Source organism: Colletotrichum destructivum, chromosome 12 (assembly GCF_034447905.1).
Source record: "Colletotrichum destructivum chromosome 12, complete sequence".
NCBI lineage: Eukaryota > Fungi > Ascomycota > Sordariomycetes > Glomerellales > Glomerellaceae > Colletotrichum > Colletotrichum destructivum.
This window is the reverse complement of record NC_085907.1, coordinates 705,923-721,588: the sequence shown is the minus strand read 5'-3', so window position 1 is coordinate 721,588 and position 15,666 is coordinate 705,923. Positions and strand designations below refer to the sequence as shown.

Genomic DNA, 15,666 nt, shown 5'->3' with positions numbered 1-15,666 from the left:
CCATGTCCTCCAGCCACTTGACCAGTCAGTCTTCAGCCCTGTAAAGGCAGCCTATAGGAAGGAGCTTGGATACCTCAGTCAGTGGAATGACTCTACTATTGTAGGCAAGAGGAACTTTATAGGCTGTTATCAGAAGGCTCGTCTGGCAGGCCTGACGATGCAGAACATCAAGAGTGGATGGAAATGGACTGGACTATGGCCTGTCTCTATGGCGAAGCCTCTTATGAGCTCATTACTGCTCCCATCAACACCAGGGCCATTAGATCAGGCCTGCAAAGGGCAGTCTGGAGGCAAGGAAGCTGAGGGATGGGCATCTGCGTCATCTGCAGTGGTGTGGTCGACGCCAAGGAAGATGAAGGATCTGGCTGGCCAACTGAAGCTATTCACAGAGCTGGATAATGACGCCAGTACTCAACGCCTCCTTTTCATGAAGGTGAAAAAAGGGTTCAGTGAAAAGGCATATGAGCTGGCAACTGCCCAGCAAAAGCTGGAGCTTCTGCAGGCCCAAGTAGCCAACACTGCAGTAAGGAAAAGGAAGGCAGTCCAGCTGGATCCTAACACTAAGTTTGCCACCATCTCAGACGTGCAGAAGGCGCAGGTTGAGGCTGGTGAAAAAGAGGATACTGCAGGTGAATCCAGCGAGTCTGATTTACCTAGTGAAGCTGAAGACTGTATTGTAGTGGCATCTAGAAGAGGGCAGTAATTAAGTGAAAATGGTGGTGATGTTGGAGATGGCTTCATTTTTGGGGGGGCCAGATGTGGGGGGGGGCCAGATGTGGGTATGTTGACTTATAGAGGCAAAGAGGTTGTCAAGAAAGACGTGGTAGGCTGCAGCTGGAAGTAGGGAGATAAGGGTAGTTACTACCTGCTGCGTTGGTGTCAATAGAGCCAGCTTTCCAGCAGCTGTCCCAGTCGACCGGGCTGCCCACCCAGGCTGAGCTGGGCTAGGCTGGGCGGGCTGGGCCTGGGGGACTAATGCGTATGGGCCCTTTCCATGGACGTGCCACAGCCACCGTACACAGTAGCCAGACTGGGCAAGGATCCAGATCTTATAGCCAGTTGGGATAGGTTTCGTTGGAATCGTTGTTGTCTCAAGAGATCGACCTGTAAATCGGACCATAGCCTCGTCAACTGTAAGGTCTGAACCAGGTATATAAAGGGAATCCCCAGTCTCTTGGATGTGGGATGACCACTGGTTAACCTTCCGGTATACATCTGGCATTTGATCTTGGGTCTGACCCCGGCCCCGACCCCGGCCCTGGCTGGGCTGGGCTGGCTGGCTGGGCTGGAATTCAGCAGTGTTGAATATCCGTAGTCGCTGGAGTAGTAGTTGGAAACGGTCCCGGGATATAAACCGCGTAAATAGGTGGATAGGATCCTCCTTTTGCTGCTGGGTCGACCAGTAGGTTGATAATCTAGATTCCCTATGAATCCCTATAACAACCCGACCCCACAACCGAACCACCCCCACATCCGAACCACCTCCATCACCTGCCATCACTCATACTATCACCAGCTATTTCAACAGGTTTACCTCCCACCCATATGCAACTTTCGGCTTCACTAGATAATTCGGATACGCTGAATACGTCTGTTGTATCCGTATCGTCGCTAGGCGGCCTTTGCGCCCGCTGGATATCCCATATACTTGCGAAAGTCCGGTTAGGGGATATAGGGACCTTTTTCCTCCTTCGGTGACGCTGTTCATCCAGCAGGGATTTCAGTGTATTATTTTCCCCCTCTAGAATAGTCAATTGAAATGCCTGGTTATCAAACCCCTTTTGCACTTTTCTAAATAGGTGACGAATAGTATGGGTATCCAACCTATCCTTACATAGTTGACCCAATAGATGTAATTGATGCTGTAGGTCAGCAGACCGATGAGGTGTTGGCCATGGAACGATAGATACAGCTTTATCCCACTGCTGGCTGCTTATTTGATCAGCTTGCTGGCTGGTCTGATGGCTGGATGATGCTGTAGATACCATAGAGTTAGATAGAGGGCGACGTACAGAGACTGGCCATAACCCAGCCCATTTCCAGCCACTTCTGATGTTTTTGGTCGTGATAGATGCTTCGCGGGCCTGGAAATAACAGTCTAGAAATGCCCTTTTTCCAGCTATAGTTGAATCACTTATCCAGTCATCAAGAGATCCAACTGCCTTACGATAGGCCAGCTTCAGTGGGCTGAAGACAGCCACATCTAGAGGCTGAAGGACAGCAGACGAGTGCGGCGGTAGATATAATAGATAGATATGATGGATAAAGCATTCCAACATAAAGGCATCGGTTACATGGCTGTGATGCCCATCTAGAACCAGCAGTCTAGTTGCCCCTGGTTCGCTGGGCATAGTCCTTGGGATAAAGACCTCCTTCAGCCACGCCAGGGCAGTCTCGTCGTTCGTCCAGCCGTTTTCTGATGCCTTGAACTGCCACTGGGTATATCGATAGTGGTTATTGTCTGGGAACCACTGGGCCTGTAGGGATTTTCCCTTATATATAACTAGGGGATCTAAGGAGGTCCCAGTGGCATTGATGCATTCGATCAGGGTTATCCACTGACGGGATCCTGGCTGTTTCTTTTGTATCTGCCGCGATGCCGCAGAGCCCAGCACTAGCCCATTAACTCCCTTACCCTCCATTATACCGGTTTCATCCATATTCCAGCGGTTAGAAGGATGGATATCCTTGACTGCTGGGTTATCCAGTCGCTGGAGGAATTGCTGGATAACCTCAGGCGAATGGGACCTCCATCGCTTGGCATCTATTGCCCTAGATCGCTTGGTTTGAATAGATGGGTTACGCCGTAGAAATCGGCGTATCCATCGCTTCCCTATATGTTGATGATTACCCATCATACGCTCTGCCAGTCCTTTTTCTTGTTGATGAGTAAGAGGCCTGCCAAGGGCTTCTTGGGTTAATATATAAGCAGCCAGTTTATCCTCCTGGGCCTGAGATAAATGCTGCATATGAATATAGGCAGCATTTTTGCTCTGCCTGCCGTGGAATCGATGTCGAAGGGTTGCGTATGGTATACCCCATTTACGAGCAGCCTGGCGGATACTGTAACTATCTGCCACATCACGAAGTGCCCGTTGGAGCTCATCTTCCGTGTATTGCTTCATAATGTGTTGAAGAAGATATTCTTGAAAAATGACATTATTTGGTTAAGAATGGAAAATGTTGTGATAGTTTGAAAAAGGTGATGAAGTTGATGGAAGGGGATGGATGCGGCATTTTCGGGTGGTTCGGATGTGGGGGTGGTTCGGTTGTGGGGTCGGGTTGTTATATAATAGGATCCCTAGGAAGAGGTAGATCTCGTCTGCTGAAGTCTTCCTCCACTCATATACTCTAGCCCGTCTAGCCCTAGGGCCCTCCTCCCTAAACAGCGGTGCCGCATTCGTCCACTGGGCCCACTGCTCCACGAGGCCCTGCGGAACGTATTGCATGAATAGGTCAAGCGGGCTTTCCGGCAGCTCCCGTACCTCCTGGGCCCGGGCCGGCACGTTAAAGGGCCGGAAGGAGCCCGGAAGACCATGCTCGGTAGCCGGAGGTTCGCAGGGCCGGACTGTTGCTGCGTCACAGCGCTCAGGCGTACAGTCTGTATTGCAGGCAGCAGTAAGGTCTTCTGGAAGGACCTCAACTACTATACAGCTGCGTACAGAAGTAATAGAAGCATCAGAATCAGAATCATTAGAAGACATTACAGCATCAATTAAATTGGTAGTAATAGTGGTGATAATAGGTAACAGAGCATAGGGATGAATGACGTACCATCAAAGTACCCGTTTAAATGCGGGGTAATAGTGGATACGTAGTGGGTATTTTGGGGCTTGGCGAAAATGGCGTCCATCCGCACCCGATGGGATAAGGCCATATTATCCCATAAGCGTAATGTAACAATCGTTGTAACGAACGTATTGGGATGGGCCTGACCATTTCCACACGCACGCCGAGATCTATTCTCCATCTACTAGTTATCCGAGCTGTTAAATATGCAATGTCCAGGTCTGATAGCATGTCTTCGGTTGTGATGCTCCTGATGTAGACCACCCAATTGGGCATCAAACAAGAGTAAAGTGGATCCAAAATTTCCCGGCCAGCATGCACCCATGCGTGGCATCTTCAAAACAGATAGGCTTCTTCCGAACGTGAGTCTTTCGTTCAGCTCAATGTCACTACCTCATTTTGATTGGTTTAGACGAATTCAGCACTGGGATGATGAGCGCGGTCGATGATAGTCAATCCCACGTGCGCGGTAGGAGAGTAATGATTGGTGTAGCTGCACCAAGCGGAGTAGGTAGTGAGTGGCCCGGTCAAGCGAGTATTGTCGCTTTAATTTCTTACAAATACCGGTAGACGTAAGGACGCGCCTGTCCCAGAGTACCATTAATTTTCATTCTCGCGTCACAACGTTCCGCTGTGATAAAAAGAAGCGCCAACTGTGGTCTCACACCGTTGCCAGCATGATTATTCGACACTTGAGAGGCTGGCAGCCTGTTGGCCTCGGGGTCAAGTTGTGGAACACCATCAGGACTAACTACTATCTTGGTTTCACCTCATTCGGAGGGCCTCCAGTGCATTTCAAAACCGTGAGTTGCATCGTCGTATTTCTGATGACTTTCTATTGGGATGTGAACTTCATCCTTGGACAGGATGACCGCTGACATTGCCCACTTCACCACCTTTAGTTCCATGACAAATTCGTCCTGAAGTTGCTATGGATCGATGAGCAAGTGGTGAGCACATGTGTTCGGCGAGTGGCGTAGAAATGCAATATCGCTTACAAGTACATAGTATCAAGAGCTATTCAGTGTATGCCAGGCCTTCTCTGGTCCTGGTAGCACCAAGATGCATTATTGCATCAACCTCATCCATGACGGCTTCCTCCCTGCATTCCTAGGCTTTTTAATCTGGAGGTTAGCAACCATATCCCGTCAAAACATCGTATCATCGGAGCTAACGTATCCCCTCAGCCTCCCCGGCGCCCTCGGAATGTATGGCCTCTCCATTGGCGTCTCGAACATTGGGGATACTCTCCCCGGCCCTGTTTATGCCCTACTCTCCGGCCTGAACGCCTCAACCGTTGGCATCATTGCGGTCGCCGCTGTTCAATTATCAGAAAAAGCCATCAACGACAAAATAACACATGTACTCGTCTTGCTCAGCGGTGCAGCTGGTATCCTATACAATGCACTATGGTACTTTCCCCTTCTAATATTCCTGGCCGGCATTACAACCATCGTCCACGACTATCGCTGGCTTCACAGTCCCATCAAAGCCGTTTTGACCGCTATAAGGAACCCCAGGAGACGGCTCCTGCCAGAGGAGACGGAATCTGTCCAGCTTTCACGGGCACAGTCTGTGTCCCAGAACACTGCCACTGCCACAGGTACTTCAGATCCTGCTAAAGAGCGGAATGGAGCAGGGACCCGGCCAAGTCGGGGAAACGATACGGAAACCCTTCCAATGACTGAGAACGAGGGTCCAGGCCCCGAATCAGGACCACGCGTGGTCCCGCGTGAACGGACTCTCGATTTCTCGTGGACATTCGGCCTCGGCATAATTGGGGGTTTCCTCGTCACTTTTGTTGTCGTTATGATTCTCCGTGGCGTGTTGCCCGCCAAGTCGCACCTTTTCAGTTTCTTTGCAAACATGTACCTCGCAGGAACTATTATATTCGGCGGAGGACCTGTTGTTATCCCCTTGCTTCGCGAATACGTCGTTGCCGAAAGTTGGGTAAGCCCAAGGGACTTTCTCATTGGTCTCGCCATCCAGCAGAGCTTCCCAGGCCCTAACTTCAACTTCGCCGTGTACCTCGGCTCCCTGACTGCGATCAACAGTGGTTACAACTCGGCTGCCGGGGCAACACTCGGATTCATTGGCATCTTTGCCCCGGGTCTCATTACGATACATGGCACGATGGGCATATGGAATGCTATCCGTGGCCTAAGATGGGTGAAGTCCCTTCTTAGGGGCGTTAATGCTGGTGCTGTCGGACTCATCTACACTGCAGTCTACCGCCTATGGCAGATTGGATACATTGACGAAAGCTTCCAGCAAGGCACGAGTCTTGCTCAGGAGCCATGGTGGGTTGTTGTGACGGCGTCGAGCTTCGTTTTTGGCTACTCTTTTGGCGTGAGCCCTCCGATTGTTATCGTTATGGGTGCTATTCTAGGCCTTGTTTGGTTTGCGATTGTCATGGTTTAACTTGGCATCAGAACAGTGTCTCGACTACTTCAATCATTGCAAGGGAATAAGTACAGCTCTTCCATACCCTCTATTGCCCATTGTGAAAGACTTCCATCCTGCTTTTGGGAGATCAATAGATTCGTCTTCGGCCAGGGATTTCATGAACATGCCATGAGTGACAACGACGACGTTCCTTTCTTGCCGTTTGCCAGATTCTTCTCCGTCCTTCGCGAGTGCCGCAACAATGTCTCGCAATCTATCGCGGAATCGTTGCGCACGCTCCGCCACCACAACATCATCTGCGGCGTACGATCCTTCCTTGATGAACCATTCGTTTACCAATCCTCCGAAATCGAGGCCTGGAAAGGCCTCCAGTACAGCGCGGCTAGAACCAGTGACACAAGAGAGGTCGCTGCGCTCCTGAAGGTCTGGATCAATTATGAGCTGGGTAGCACCCACCGCACCTTTGCGAATTATTTGGGGGAAACCGGCGATAGTAGTTTGCAGCGTTCGTGTGAGAGGAGACGTGAGTACGACAGTAGTAGAGGCGGGGTTGGGGAATTTTTCTATCAGGGCCGACGCCTGGGCCATGCCGGTGGCAGTAAGAGGTGGACCCCGCTGTGTGAAGTCTTTTGAGACGTTGTGCTCTGATTCGGCGTGGCGGACGAGGTAGATGTAGACGGCATTTCTTTTGCTCCTCAGTCTTGCATTGAGTCGTGGAATGCTTCCTGAAGTCAAGACAATAATGTTTAATTATGCTGCAGTTGTTAGATTGACGCGTGTGTCCGGATAAAAGGGAGCCAAAACTTGCTTATCCGCATAATTGCAATATGCAAGAGCCGGTGAGAACGGGTAGATACAAGACAGAGCCCCGCTTCGACCGGGATGGGGATAATCCCTCAATCAAGCACAACAATCACTCTTTGATCAATGAACCCCAGGTGTATTGCATCGAATCGACATCGATTATCTAACAGCCTGGCCAACTGTGGATTTACGCAAGTGATGAACGTATCGGGTCAGTTTTACTTAAGTGAGGGTATCCCAGGTTCTCTCAGTTTGGATCTTTTGCCAATCAGCGTGGACCCACGTTGTCAAGTCACATTCTGACCTTACGTTATGGGTCTCTAACCTGAGGATGATGAATTTTCCGTTTTTTACCTTTTGCCTCCTGCTGGCTGTCTCAACGATGTGCGTTTGGTAAATATCGGCAGCCATTCCAGTATCGCGGCAATAGACGCCTATCACTAAGGGCGTTGCTCCCCCTCTAACACCTGATTCACGATCCGATTGCCATTTATGGACGACGAAATCAACAAACTACGTCGGCAATTTCGGAAAGAGCAAATTTGACGCGAGAATGAGCAACGACGACGCAAGAACGAAGTTGAAGGACTCGCGGAAGCATCACGACCACAGACAATCCAGAAATATCTCGAAGCCTGCCATTCTCTCAGTGTCGCTATTCAGGCTGTGGCTGACCGCACCTTGGCTACGCAAGTCGACACAACCAATCCGACCGGCCGAACCCCCCCCCGACGAATCACCTCGTGGGACGACGTCGCAACACGGCAAGAGGAGATCAGGAATCAACTGGTCGCTGAGTCAGTATTTCTACTCCGAAGACGTCTTTCCATCTCCACGTCAATTGGAATTTGTGATGTCCCTGATCGCGAAACTGCACTCCGGAACTTTCAGCGCGATACTGTCGAGAAAGCGTTTCAAAAGCTGGAAGGTCGAGTGGGGGTGTGTGTGTGTGTGTAAATTTTAACGCCGTGGCTGGCCTCCCGAGGGGCATCCGGCGTGTAGGGCTACCAAAGATATCCTACAAGTCAAGCCTATTGGCACAGAATTTCAAGCCTTTTGCCCGTGACCACTATACGATGGGCCTCCAGGTTAGCTTCACCTAACACTTAATTGAGCCTTTGCCCAGACCTAGCCAAGGGTTTCCCTCGATATACCCTAGCGATAGTTCACCATACCCGTCCCCCGTGTTGCGAGCTCCTCCCGTCAGTGGTCACGGTTCAACGGCAACTTAAACGGCTTCCTTGTATAGCTCCTTCTTCCGAAAATAAGTATAGCGCTTCGGAGCGCTCTTCGTGGTCGTAGTGTCTCGTTGGTGTTAGGCGGCTGTCCGATGACCGGTAAGAGGAGGTACAGCTTATTCCTCTCCGTCCTAGTCTGCCAGGCTCTACGACAGATAAAGACACAGCTGTGACTCTTCGAGGGGAATTCTTCGTTCGTATGGGGGATTGTGCTGAGGGAGCGAAGTCGAGGAGTCGGTCGATGGTGGTAAAATAGGGCCTGGGAGTACCGCTTCACCAGGAAAGAACCCGCCTCCTTCGGGAGGCTAGATGGAACCTCTGCTTCGTCAATTGAAGACTTCATGTAGCCTGCGGAAGGCGATATCGAGTCGACGGCGGGTTGTTAGGTTGAATAATCGTCGGCTCGATTCGTGGGGAAAATTTGCGTTGTTAAGGGTTTGATTAGCGTAGAGCTAATCTACCCCAGCGTGCGGCGGCAAACCGCGGGGACTGGGGCCCACCCTTAGCATTACACTAACAGCGCACGCTAAGAGTGGTATTTGTTCGGTTGAGGTTGAGCTGGAAGGTCGACTATCCTTCCAGTTTACATGTCCAACTCGGCAAGGGTAGGTGCGTCTGGAGAGCAGGCAAGACTGAGGCTCTTGCTCTGATCAGGTCTCTAAACCGAGGTAGGGCTGAGTCTGGGACTGAAAGTGACCATGTTTGATCTATCTGTTGTTGTCGGTGCTTGTGAAGTAGGATTATCGAGATGATTACTTAGTGATCAGCTCCTGGGTGTAGGTGTGGGCTGATCACTGCTTGTGCGAGGGGATGTTTGAGAAGGTAAGGTCGAGAACATGACCGCGTGCATGTGTCGCAGTCCCTATCTCGCTAATAGAGGACGGGCCGTCAACGGATTCATTAACAAGATTTGTACTAAGAGAAAGCAAATCAGAGCGACAATTCTTTCATTTTAATTTAACGATGTAGTTCTTCGACTTTCTCTAGATATTGTCTTGTCAAACTGACATGCGAAAGTCTCCTCATTGTCCATCAAATTGACAAAGGCCAGCGTCCTCTCGGAGACGATGGAACACATCACATCTGAGGCTAGCACGTAGATGAAGCAGTTACTCCACACAATCTCGGCAAGATACCCAACATAGCAGAAAGAACGAAACAGCGGTTATAACTATCTGGTTACGCAGACATTAATTACTGATGTAGACTGGGTTGAATTCAGTCACGCCTGTGCCTCGGTGGAGGCGACAACACCGAACGTGGGTGCAGAGAAACAAGTGTTCACTGGGCTTTGTCCGTGGTCGTCTCATCAGCCGTTCCCTCATCAAGGCGGCTGCCAGTGAAGTATTGTCCAAAGACGCGCTCTTCGATATCCCTCTCTTTCCAGGACTTGCCAAGGCGCTTGGTTTCCTGTTTGCGGAAGTATACTCGCTTAGCGAACTTCCAGGCCTCAACTCCAGCGAAGAAAAGAGCGGCAGCAATGAAGACGATGCCCCATTCCCAGGTAATTGGGCTATGCTTGAAGACCACCGTGTTGAGAGTAGGGATGTAGATTAAAGGGAATAGGGTGACAAAACCGAATACAATAGCCCAGAACAAAAACTGGTTTCTCCATACGTCAAACATCCACTGGGTGAGATAACGCTTGGAGCCAGGTTGCATACGGAAGAATGAACGTCTGGTGTCAATCATTTCCCATGCAAGGAAAATGGCAAACCAAGTTAGACAAGCAAACGTGGTAGCTCTCGCGCGGAAGACCAGATGGCACGGTTCAGAAAACGTCTCGTTGCACCTGTCACCGAGTTCTCCGTTACCAAAGCCATAGACCACGAGCGTGAAGCTGGCTAGGCAGAGAGCAGTGATCCAGAGTCCGTAAACAACCATGTCCGTAAGGAACTCAACCGTGAAGATACCGGCTTTGAGCGAGCGAGGAGGCCGTTGAAGAATGTCGGGGACTGCGCGCTCAAATCCGAGACCCATATCAGGTAGTCCAGAAGTCGCCATAATGATCCAAACGACCTGTACGGGAGCAAGGGGAAACACTGACAGCCCAGTCTTATCCTTAAAGGCAAGACCAACAAGGAGAGTGCCAGCTTGCGCGACGTTTTCAGCGAGAACGTGGAGGACAAACTTTTGGATGTTATCGAAGATACGACGTCCTTCTTCGATAGCTGCCAGAATGGATGCGAAGTTATCGTCGGAAAGCACGATATCGGAAGCGTCCTGAGAGGTTAGCATACTAATCCAGTGGATGCCATGATTGGATTGATGTCATACCTTGGCAACATCAGAACCAGCGACGCCCATTGCGATACCGACATCAGCCCGGCGAAGCGAAGGAGAATCGTTAACACCATCACCAGTCTGTCAAGGCAAGAAGAGTTAGAGATGGCCTAGAACACTATGTTATGCTGAAGAGGGTGGAAATGCTCACCATTGCACAGAAACGTCCGCGGCGGTGAAGAGCGTCGATCATGCGGACCTTGGTGCTAGGGGCACATCTCGCGATGACAAGGGGCAAGACAGGCAGAGAGTCCACCTCATCATCACTGAGGGCGTCAAACTGCGTCGCAGTCATCACCATCGAACCCGCCACGTCTTTGGAAACGAGGTGCAACTTCGTGGGCAGAATTCCAACTTCGATGGCGATGGCCTTGGCGGTTTCGGGATGGTCACCAGTCAACATGTGCACCTCAATACCAGCCTCGTGGCATTGTCTGACAGCGGGGGCAGACTCGGGGCGCGGAGGATCATAGAGGCCGACGAGGCCGCGAAAAACAAGATCGCATTCGATGGAGGCTCTGTCAACCCCAGTCTCGGGGTCAACTTTCACCTCGCCGGCCATGGGCTTGCTGGCGAGAGCGAGTACACGAAGGCCGAGGCTGGCCAAGGCCTGCATGTTCTGGATGATCTCATCGCGGAAACCGTCAATGTCGACAAGCTGTCCAGAAGCGTCGGGGGTATAGGTGGTGCAGCTCTCGATAACACGCTCGACGGCACCCTTTGTTAAAGCTTGATGAGAGCCATCCTTGTTCCTCATGACGACGGACATACGCTTGACATCCGAATCAAACGGCAACTCAGCGACATCTCTCCACTCCGACTTTTCGTCCCCAGTCAGGGCAACGCGATTCCAGCCAAATCGACTAGCTAGAACCTGAATGGCAATCTCAGTCGGGTCGCCACGAGCCTCCCAGGTGCCCTCCTTGTTCTTGTTGACCGTGGCAAGGTTGGCGAGACAGGCCACGTTCAGGAATTCTGAGAGGCCGAAGCCGGCATCGGGTTCGGAGGCGTGCTTTTCAGGCTTGATGACTGGGCCACAAACTTCTCCAGCCTTCTTGAGGTCGATAGCACGAGGCGCAGAAGTGTGGAATCGAACGTCTCCAGAAGTAGGGTCGATTGACGACGTAGAGTTCTCAACGGTAAAGGTGCCCTTTGAGGGTATCCAGGCGCCCCTGGCAACCATCTTTCCCTGAGTCAGAGTGCCAGTCTTGTCGGAGCAAATATCTGTCACGGCACCCAAGGCCTCGAGGGACTTGAGATTGCGGACGACTACGTTCCTCTTCACCATTCGCTTGGTACCAGCAGCCATAGTGATCGTTAGGACGACTACCAGGCTGGCCGGTATCATCGAAAGACCTGTGGCTACTGCGTAGATGATAACGTCCTGGCTGGAGCTGAACTCGTTCGCACCTAAGACGATGATAGCGCATACGACAGCGATGAAAAACAGTAGGACAGCGAGCTTGGACAGCTTCCTCTGGAGAGGTGTTCCAACGTTCAAGCCAAGGAAACGACCAATGGCATCCGTGATAGTAAACAAGTAGGCCTCGAGATACCGATGGGGCTTGGCACGCGCGTTCTTGTCTTTGCGCGTCTTCTTGGGTTCCCGGATTTTGGTTTCCTTCTGTTGGAGCTGAGCAGCAATGGCGCCGATCTCGGTGTAAGAACCAGTGGAGAAGACGATGCCCTTGGCGCGACCCTTGGTGACGTTTGAGGAGCTGTATGCCACGTTCAGGCGATCACCTGGACCAGTCACCTCATCGAAGGTCACGTCTTCCTTCTTGCGAACAGGAAGAGATTCACCCGTCAGAAGAGCTTCGTCCGTTTCAAAGTTGACTGCCTCAAAGACGCTGCGAGTAGCTTGTCAACAGGTGTCTCTTTGTCTAGAGCATACATCCAGACTTACCGAACGTCGGCTGGAATGGTATCACCCATCTTGAGCTCAATAACATCGCCGGGAACCAAATCGGAAGAAGCCACAGTCCGAGGCTGCCCATCACGAATAGCACGGGCTGTAGGAGAGCTCAATGAACGAAGAGAGTCCATAGTCTTCTCAGCGGAATATTCCTGGAAGAAGCCCACAACGACGTTTAGAAGGATAACGCCGGCGACGACGCCGCCCTCGATCCAAGATTTGATGCCAAAACTGACAGCCATAGCCAGGATGAGGACCAAGGTCATGGCGTTGGCAACCTGCGCAATGAGAATACGTATAGGGGACACTTTTTGGGCCTCCCCGAGGTCATTCTTACCATACTCCGCGAGTCGTCTGGATGCTTCATCACTCGAAAGGCCGCTGGCAGGCTCAGTCTTCAACTCATCGGCCACCTGAACCAAAGTCAGGCAGTGAGCGGGCATCGTCATGGGGCGGTTGGATTGCCCGCTGACGTGCCCCTCACTGGAGGACTGCATGGCTCTTCCGGACCCCATGATGAGACCGAGAAGAGAGCTTGACGGGGGGTTTCAGCGTCGTGATGTCTAAATGAGAAGTCGCTACTGGAGTGGTGTTTATTGATATTGCCGGAGGGGGGGGTAGATTCTTCTCGTTCTATCTGGGGGTAGTGGTGAGCTGTCGCATGTAGGCAGAAGCACAGACGACAACGCGAAGCAGGTCCTGGACAGAAGCAAATTCCATGGAGTATACGTATACACTTTACGTGAGTAGACGTAGGCCTCTGCGGCGAGTTTGCGGAGGGAGAAAGGCGAGGGCTGAGTGAGGACGTCAACAGTAATCCAAGGCTAATATGACCGACTTATGAGACGATTAAGGGTGAGAAAACAGGTTGATGGCTCGACGAGGCAATAATGTGAACAGCGATCGGGGAAGCTATGTATTGTCAAGGACGGGGCACGGCAGGGTGCTATATGCCTCGGGGACTGCCAAGATCGCCAAGATTCTGTTCCCGGTTTTCCGACTCGTGTGCCTCTCTATCGTGGCCAACCTGACATCATTGCCGATCAATTGACGGTTTAGCTCCTGGCCTAGAGTGCAGTATCCAAAACTGAAATATTTATTTTAAGCCGCGTTGCAAATGGGTTCGGTTGCATCTGAGCCTCTAACACATTCAAAACTCAGGCTTCCGTTGACTTCCAACAACTCACGTTGTCCACTCACTTGCCATGCTCGTACTCAATCCGTTTTGCCAAGCGGGAGGGATTATTTCATGTGGAAATGCCAAGTCATTGTCAGCAGAGAAATGGAGTGGTCAGGCTTGAACTTTTCCCCCTTAGCCGCCCCCACCAGCTTGCAAAGTTTTCCGTAGGCGTCCTAGGCGGTCCCTTGGAGCCCCGGGCTTTACTGTACGCAAATCACGTCTGTGTTCTTTTGATTGGGTAATGGCATCCTCGTCGAAGCACTGAGCCTTAATGCAACGTTGCCTATGATTACCACTCTTGCTTCAAGAGCATTGTCCATAACCGCCAGGTGCCCTGTGGGGCGTTTCCCTGGTCCAGTTTTGTTCTTGGGTCGTGTCATCTTAGTCCCCACCCGTCTCGTTGCCTATTCGTATTTCCGCCCCTCGGCCACCTTACGTAAAAGTACTGACTTATCGGTTGTACTGGAGTTGCGTCAGCGGCGGGCCCAACTCTCCCGTCAGAAGTACTCACCACAACGCAGTCTTCGCAGCGAGCGTTGTGCACGTACACCCAGACGGGGCAGTCGACGCCGTGCTTGTATCGGTTTGCGCAAGGATAGAGATCCATAGTGGTGAAGTGACGGCGACAATTGTGGAAAACGCAAGGTGTAGGAGCGTAACAGATGGATAATCTCAAGAGCAGCCACTGTCTGGGCGTCAAGGGCAATTTATGTTTTAACAGCGCCATAGGACAGCCGTGCTTTGCAAGCAGTCTGACCTTGTCCAACTTGCAAGACACTGCGCCTTGATTCGGGTGTATTTGCCATGGCCACCTGCTGTCTGACAAGGAAAGTGTGACGCAGCCAATCAGGTCAGACATTGTCAACAACACATGCGATTACTCCGTTCTCTGCGCTTTACGGAATGTGCTCCACCAGACCGGGATGAACGTGTCGCCACCCAGCCAATCGCGGCACGCCCGCTTTCAAGGCGCCCCGCTAAGGCTCTGTTCTTATCTCGGTCACTGCCTAAACATCCATGCAGTCAGTCGAATAGGGACAACGTGCAGGCCAAGAGGGAAGTCAACCTTTTGAGACTAGGCGGTAGCCTTAGTTGTGTGATAGTGCAAGCCAGATCTGACGCTTGGTCACAGTCGAGCATGGGCCACAAAGAGGCTACAGGGGGGCCAGGGCCATCAGGGCCAACTGTCCTCCGCTCTGTCCCTTCTCAGCTGTGGCTGCAGGACTGTAGCCCTAATGTTAGAACTTGGAACGTGTACAGAGGAGCCTGTCAAAATTTATTGCCTACAATGCCAAGGCAAAAGGTAGAGTACATCAGCCACATAATCTAGAATGACATGGCTTATCAGAGCTCGGCTACGGCTACGGGGCGTACAGTGGAGTCGGAAAATCCTACAGAGCCGCCTGAATTAAGGATTGCATTACAGTCACGTGTTCTGTCACCATATCTTCGTCTACTGATACTATTGGCTAGGTAGGTGATGGTGCCTCATGCGTCTCGGCATTGTGGGCAATAACTTTTGATAGGTCGACAGATGTTGCTATTCCCATCACACCCCACTGAGTTGGCTTATCACATCGCGGCAGCCCTTCGCGAGCCGCCACAATGAGATTGTCAGAGAGTGGTGCGCTCAGCGATTAGGATCCTGGACGGCTGACCAAATGTGTTCCATTATATGGCGTTATCCGACGTGCTCTGGCAGCAGTTTAGCCGACACCCAGGCACAATGAACATCGTAGTGTAGGCTCGATGCACCCTGTCTGGTATGGTTTGATGTGACATGTGTGAAAAGTTTTCTCGCAAGTTCGAAATCCCCTCTCAAGGGCTGGTCCCCTTCGCATCGCTGCATTTTCGCGTACAGCGCTCGCGTGCAACTGCGTCTCTGCATTGGCTCTGCTGATCAAGATCGTATCAATACGGTAGGTTCCCAAGGGATTCCTGTCCTGGTGACTCCTGTTTTCTGGCTTCCCCGCACCAAGAGCATTAGTAAGGCTGGTGCCTGATCTGGCTCCCAATAGGTTCACGGGTCCGTACACTCACGGGTCTCTCAT

General features: G+C 51.5%; 5 protein-coding genes across 5 annotated transcripts; 2 read left to right on the top strand and 3 right to left on the bottom strand.

Moving 5' to 3' along the window:
- Positions 1 to 4,269: 4,269 nt before the first annotated feature.
- Positions 4,270 to 6,240, top strand: CDEST_15603 (Putative chromate transporter; the record flags this gene model as incomplete). The annotated part of the gene is made up of 5 exons (XM_062931758.1): positions 4,270 to 4,303; positions 4,360 to 4,592; positions 4,692 to 4,739; positions 4,798 to 4,919; positions 4,977 to 6,240. The coding sequence occupies 5 exons, from the start codon at positions 4,270 to 4,272 to the stop codon at positions 6,208 to 6,210; spliced, it is 1,671 nt and encodes a 556-aa protein (XP_062787809.1). The 3' UTR covers positions 6,211 to 6,240.
- A 3-nt stretch (positions 6,241 to 6,243) lies between these two features.
- On the bottom strand, positions 6,244 to 6,783 carry CDEST_15602 (Putative histidine phosphatase superfamily, clade-1; the record flags this gene model as incomplete). Its single annotated transcript, XM_062931757.1, has 1 exon — positions 6,244 to 6,783. One exon carries the CDS (start codon positions 6,781 to 6,783, stop codon positions 6,244 to 6,246), a length of 540 nt encoding a protein of 179 aa, XP_062787808.1.
- Positions 6,784 to 7,280: 497 nt separating this feature from the next.
- Positions 7,281 to 8,200, top strand: CDEST_15601 (uncharacterized protein). The gene has a single exon (XM_062931756.1). The coding sequence runs from the start codon at positions 7,553 to 7,555 to the stop codon at positions 7,961 to 7,963; it is 411 nt and encodes a 136-aa protein (XP_062787807.1). The 5' UTR covers positions 7,281 to 7,552; the 3' UTR covers positions 7,964 to 8,200.
- A 1,182-nt stretch (positions 8,201 to 9,382) lies between these two features.
- CDEST_15600 (Putative P-type ATPase, HAD superfamily, P-type ATPase, transmembrane domain superfamily) lies at positions 9,383 to 13,517 on the bottom strand. The gene is made up of 4 exons (XM_062931755.1): positions 12,427 to 13,517; positions 10,672 to 12,370; positions 10,515 to 10,601; positions 9,383 to 10,460 (listed from the first exon to the last, which is right to left on the bottom strand). Exons 1-4 carry the CDS (start codon positions 12,948 to 12,950, stop codon positions 9,519 to 9,521), a joined length of 3,252 nt encoding a protein of 1,083 aa, XP_062787806.1. The 5' UTR covers positions 12,951 to 13,517; the 3' UTR covers positions 9,383 to 9,518.
- CDEST_15599 (uncharacterized protein) lies at positions 13,339 to 14,345 on the bottom strand. The gene is made up of 2 exons (XM_062931754.1): positions 14,127 to 14,345; positions 13,339 to 14,077 (listed from the first exon to the last, which is right to left on the bottom strand). The coding sequence occupies exons 1-2, from the start codon at positions 14,340 to 14,342 to the stop codon at positions 14,066 to 14,068; spliced, it is 228 nt and encodes a 75-aa protein (XP_062787805.1). The 5' UTR covers positions 14,343 to 14,345; the 3' UTR covers positions 13,339 to 14,065.
- Between the last annotated feature and the right edge of the window lie 1,321 nt (positions 14,346 to 15,666).